This window comes from Hibiscus syriacus, unplaced genomic scaffold (assembly GCF_006381635.1).
Source record: "Hibiscus syriacus cultivar Baekdansim isolate YM2019G1 unplaced genomic scaffold, ASM638163v2 tig00000218_pilon, whole genome shotgun sequence".
Taxonomy (NCBI): Eukaryota; Viridiplantae; Streptophyta; class Magnoliopsida; order Malvales; family Malvaceae; genus Hibiscus; species Hibiscus syriacus.
In genome coordinates this window covers 1,369,908-1,375,317 of record NW_024061774.1, presented here as the reverse complement: position 1 = coordinate 1,375,317, position 5,410 = coordinate 1,369,908, and the positions used below count along the sequence as shown (strand labels likewise).

The window sequence follows — 5,410 nt, the reverse complement described above, 5'->3', positions numbered from 1 at the left end:
AATATATTTATGTCATCATTGTTTACCCTAGTTGTGCCTGTACAAGTAGTATGTATTTATTTTTTGAATTTTATATTTCTGATCTCTATTTTTTTTTTTCATTTTAACCCAATCAAGAGTTCTATATATATATATATTTGGTATAACTATCGATATCTTCTATATTAATCGATTAATCTAGATCGAATATTAAAGAGGTAAGAACGATCCTCTTAATTCAATTTACTTCATTTGTAATCCTCAAGATTCAAATATCTAACTTTACTTAAGAGATCTAATACTTCATCCCACTAAATTAACTAATTGTTTGTATCAAGAGTTCTATATGGTCTAGTAAAGAAACCGCCCTAATGGGTAAAAACTGAACCCTAAATCACACACCATGACTGACGCTAAAAATGTTATTTTTTTCTAAAAAAACTAAAATTGATCATTTATTCAATTGTTGTAGTGTTGTGTTCTGTCAAGTTATTGAGTCCAGACTAGCATTTCCTCCATGATTGAACAAGGGACCTACTTTACCCCTCTATCCCCTGTCATCCCACATGCTCTCCTCTCTATCGGCGCCCCCAGTTTCAACCCTTTTCCGTCTTACCCCCTTACGTGTCACTCCGGGTCTTTATCTCCCCCAAACAACATACTGACAAACTCTACCTCTTAAACCTTCCAATTTTCTCAAAATTAAACCCACCAATCACTTCCGCTGTCTCTCACTAATCTTCTCTTAACCCAGCCGTTTAAAACCAAATTTCTCGGCGAGAGACGTTATTTAATCATGTAATTAGTGGCCATTAATGCTAATTTATTACAACTATTCTCTTTGGTTACACTGCTCATATTGGTGTATACTGAATCAAATAAAATAAATAAAAAGCTGTCATTTTTTCACCTGTTTAGTATCCAAGGAGGGGGGGGGGAACTATTCCTTTTCTGTCTTTTATATATGATTAATGCTCATAATAATCCACATTTTTACAGAAAGCACCCCTGTTTTTGCGGTGTTTGAAACCATATCAACTTTTCTTCTTCTTCACTACTTTCTCTATCTCTCAGTTTTTTCTGTGGCCATTGACATATGAAAGATGCCAGTAAGTACGTTTCTTTTGGCTGGTTTTTTATTATTTTCCCCTTTTTTTTTTGTTTGGATTTGCACATAATTGTACTCTGTTCTTGAGTTTGTGAAATTTCAGCTCATTATACTACTCTTTGTTACCACATTTTTGGGTTCATTAGATTCGAAAACTTTCAACTTGTTCATATTCCTTGATTTTGGAGTTATCTTTGACAATGGAATTTATAACGGTTCAATAGTTTTTTTTTTCAGTTTATGTATTTGATTTAATGTCTGCTTAATTTTCTGTTAATTCCCTCTGATTTCGACAATCACCCATCATATTTGTATAATATGTCCAAAGTTTGTATTCTTCTTTGCTTAGGCAAATTTGTTGGCAGTTTTCTTTTTTGGCCTCACGACCTTAGGAGCGAATCTACTTTTGCTGCTACCATTTCTGTTGTATTTTAGATGTTTTTACATAGTTTTGATACTGTCTGCCACTTATCAGTTTGATATGTTCTCGAGCTTTTTTTTAAGGTAAATATGGGTTTCTTGTCTTGTTTATTTGATGTGAAATTCTTGATCCTTTTTTTAATTGCATATTACTGTTTTCTTTTCGAACCATTTATCTCCATTAATGTCTGAATATCGACGGTTTGATCTTTTTCATTTATCTACATTAGTGTCTGAATATCGACGGTCTGTTCTTTTTCGATTCAACTTGTGATGTAGGTGGCATTGCTGTTGCTGCTGGCATTGTGCAATGCAATCGGAGTTAATGGAGAAGAGAGCAATGGACAATGTGATCTTAAGCCCACATTGAACTCGAGACCACATAGTGTATCGATTTTGGAATTTGGCGCTGTCGGCGACGGCAAAACGTTAAATACCATCGCCTTTCAGAATGCCATTTTCTATCTCAAGTCTTTTGCAGACAAGGGTGGCGCCCAACTTTACGTGCCGCCTGGACGATGGCTTACCGGAAGTTTCAATCTTACGAGTCATCTCACTCTCTTCTTGGAAAAGGGTGCAGTCATTCTTGGATCTCAGGTATTTGTTTTCCTGTATTTTTAGGCATGATTTTCCAATACAAACATATCACGAGTAACCGTTTTTGACCTTGATTTTGTTTCATACTTTGTTAAGGATCCATCTCACTGGGGCATGGTCGAACCTTTACCCTCATATGGTCGAGGAACCGAACTTCCTGGAAAAAGATATCAAAGTTTGATAAATGGGTACATGTTGCATGATGTCGTAATAACCGGTAAGATTGTGTCTCCACTATGTTCATTAAAGTCTTGATTGAATCTCAGATAAACTCACACTTGCTTGCTGCACTAGGTGATAATGGAACCATAGACGGACAGGGCTCGGTTTGGTGGGAATGGTTCACATCTCATTCCTTAAACTACACCCGCCCTCACCTCGTGGAATTTGTGTCTTCCGTTTATGTGCTTGTTTCAAATGTTACTTTTCTTAATGCCCCTGCATACAGCATTCACCCAGTATATTGCAGGTTTGTTTGAATTTACCTTTCTGATTGCTTTTAAAATTCTATCCGATCTGTTGACCATTCGAGATAGTTAAATTGTATTTACTTGATTGTTATGCAGCAATGTGCGCATTCATGACATATTGGTCTATGCTCCACCAGGATCACCATATACCGTTGGCATAGTCCCAGGTTTGTGACGACTACTTTTATCAAGCTATTTCTCTTGAAAAGAATGGTAACTAAAAGAGTTGTTTAGTTTCATTTTCCGGTCAGGCCTTCTGTGAAAATTTGAACGTTTAACTGTTACTTGGGTTCCTGGAAAATAAGTACTCAGTGAGTGGACATATTTCGTGTTAAAATTTGCTAATGTTTTCGCATCTAATAACCTTATTAGAATTGAATTCTTGGTTTTATACAAGTGTTTTTGCAATCTTTATCTTTCATTGCGTTTAAAGATGGTTGTGCAGAAAAAAGATTTCTGAATTGCTCTTAACATTCTGCATTTAGATTCTTCGGATAAGGTTTGCATCGAGGACTGCAGCATTAGAATGGGTCACGATGCAATTGCTCTCAAGAGTGGCTGGGATGAGTATGGCATTGCTTATGGCAGACCTACAACAAATGTTCATATCAGAAGGGTCCAACTTCAGTCATCCTCAGGTTCTTCTCTTGCTTTCGGTAGTGAAATGTCTGGTGGCATTTCGGATGTCCAAGTGCAGCAGCTTCACCTCCATGACTCATTAACTGGTATCGAGTTTAGAACAACAAAGGGAAGGGGTGGTTATATTAAAGAGATTATCATATCAGATGTCGAAGTGCTAAATGTTGGGACAGCTTTTAGTGCCATCGGCAATTGCGGATCCCATCCGGATGACAAGTTCGATCCCGATGCTCTTCCAGTATTGGAGAAAATAACCTTGCAGAATATCGTTGGCACGAACATCAATATGGCTGGAATCTTCATCGGAATCCAAGAATCTCCATTTACTTCTATATGCCTCTCAAATATCTCTTTATCAATCGATTCCGCCTCGTCCGATTCTTGGCGATGTTCATACGTTTCAGGCTTTTCGGAGTCCGTCTCCCCCAAAACATGTCCCGAACTAAAGAACTTCAACGAATCTTCATCATGCTTTTCCCTCCTGAAGCCAAATGGTAGAGTTGCAATATTATGATTCCATCTTTCCGTACTAGAAAAACACATAAATCTCGGAGATTCCTATGCCGTACCGGCTCGAGAATAGTTCAGATTCTTTCAAATAAAACACATGCCTAGAATACCTGTTTATTCGTGGATTCATGTTGTCATTTTGGGCATGTTGCAAGCCTGCAGATTGTTTGTACAGCTCCATTTCTTCATTCTTGGGTAAGCAAATTTTTGGTAGTACTGGCACAAAAAGGGAAAAAAGGTTATCGGGGGTACTTCATAGCGTTGCTGTTGATTGAATTATTTTCTTATGATTATAGTATTGTTCCAGGTAAATTTCTCATTGTAAAATCTTTATATCACTGCTTTGAATCGCTGAAGGAAATGATAGATGAGGTGACACCAAAAAAAAGAGGTTAGTTTTGTTTGAATAAACTGCTTTTAGTCATTACATTAGAGAGAAGCAAAGGTATCAGAAACTCATCAGCTGAAGCATATAGCAATGGAGATGACAAACCCTGGACTCAAACATAGTCTCAAATCCGAACATTCGTTCCACCATCAACAACTAAAATATTAAGTTTGTAAAATTCAATAAGTATTTCAGAATATAATGTGTACTTACTACCTTAAGCTTAGCAACAAAAGAAAATTTCTTTCTTTTGACACAAGACAACTCTCCAACCTCTTTCACTTGGTACAAACTCAATATTAAGGGAAGTAATAGTAATGCGGATTTAGAAACATATAACTACTGTGAATGAAGTCTAGGATAATTTTTGAGCTTTAGACTACCTCTCGTGAAGATGACGAGCTTATTTTGAAGCTCTTGAGATTTTAGGAATGTATCTTTTCCAATTTAGATCCCGAATCACTCAAAATCACTAGAAAATTTACTTTTTTGAATGCTAAATGAAGAAGGAAAAATAGATGAGGATGGAAGATGAATGAAAAAGGGTGAATGAGCTAATTCCATGTAAGACGAGAGAAAATTAAGAGAAATAAGCAATGATTTTCCTCAACGTCATAATTACCTTTTTAATCCTTTCCATTTTAATTTCAACTCAAAAATCTCATTTCTGTGTCCATTGGATCCAATTCTCTCCCCTTAACTCATTTATTGCCCAACGAATCTAGTTATACTCTCTTAACAGCCCATAGATATATGGTTAGCTCTCATATGTTGACTTAATAACTCATGTCCTTACACTTATAGTTTCAGATTGGGTCAATTTTAGAATTTTTCAGTTTCATAAGTTTAGAATTGTAAATGAGATGAGATAAATCGTGAGCTGCTCGAGAGACTAAGTCAAAGTTTAGCTGTCAACTATCGAATCAAATGGACTCGACTCGAGTTTGATCTCAACTCGAATTCTTACGAGCTAAAACTAGCTACTTGAAACACAACTCACAAAGCTCGCGAACAACTCAAAAAATAATATAGTAAATTTTTAGATTTTTTTAATTAAATTATTAATAATATTAACATTTATATGTTTTCTAAAGAAAATACAATATAAGGCTTTCATGTACACAAGGTTCAAGTTTGAGTTCGAGTTTACCTATATATCTTTGCTTAACGTATTTACCTAGATAATGTTAATTTGTTATTTATCTTGGACATATTGCAACATAGAACAATATTAAACAAAAGCATGCAATTAATTTAGAAATTTATTTTGATTAATATTATTTATAGTTAGAATTTGTA

General features: G+C 35.5%; 1 protein-coding gene across 2 annotated transcripts; it reads left to right on the top strand.

Moving 5' to 3' along the window:
* Positions 1-979: 979 nt before the first annotated feature.
* LOC120155354 (probable polygalacturonase) lies at positions 980-4,031 on the top strand. 2 transcript variants are annotated; one of them, XM_039167003.1, is made up of 7 exons: positions 980-1,088; positions 1,787-2,104; positions 2,201-2,321; positions 2,399-2,573; positions 2,671-2,741; positions 3,060-3,767; positions 3,802-4,031. In XM_039167003.1, exons 1-6 carry the CDS (start codon positions 1,083-1,085, stop codon positions 3,725-3,727), a joined length of 1,359 nt encoding a protein of 452 aa, XP_039022934.1. In that variant the 5' UTR covers positions 980-1,082; the 3' UTR covers positions 3,728-3,767; positions 3,802-4,031. The 2 variants fall into 2 exon arrangements, with proteins under 2 accessions (XP_039022934.1, XP_039022884.1); XM_039166953.1 differs by having other exon boundaries at positions 3,060-3,830.
* Positions 4,032-5,410: the final 1,379 nt, after the last annotated feature.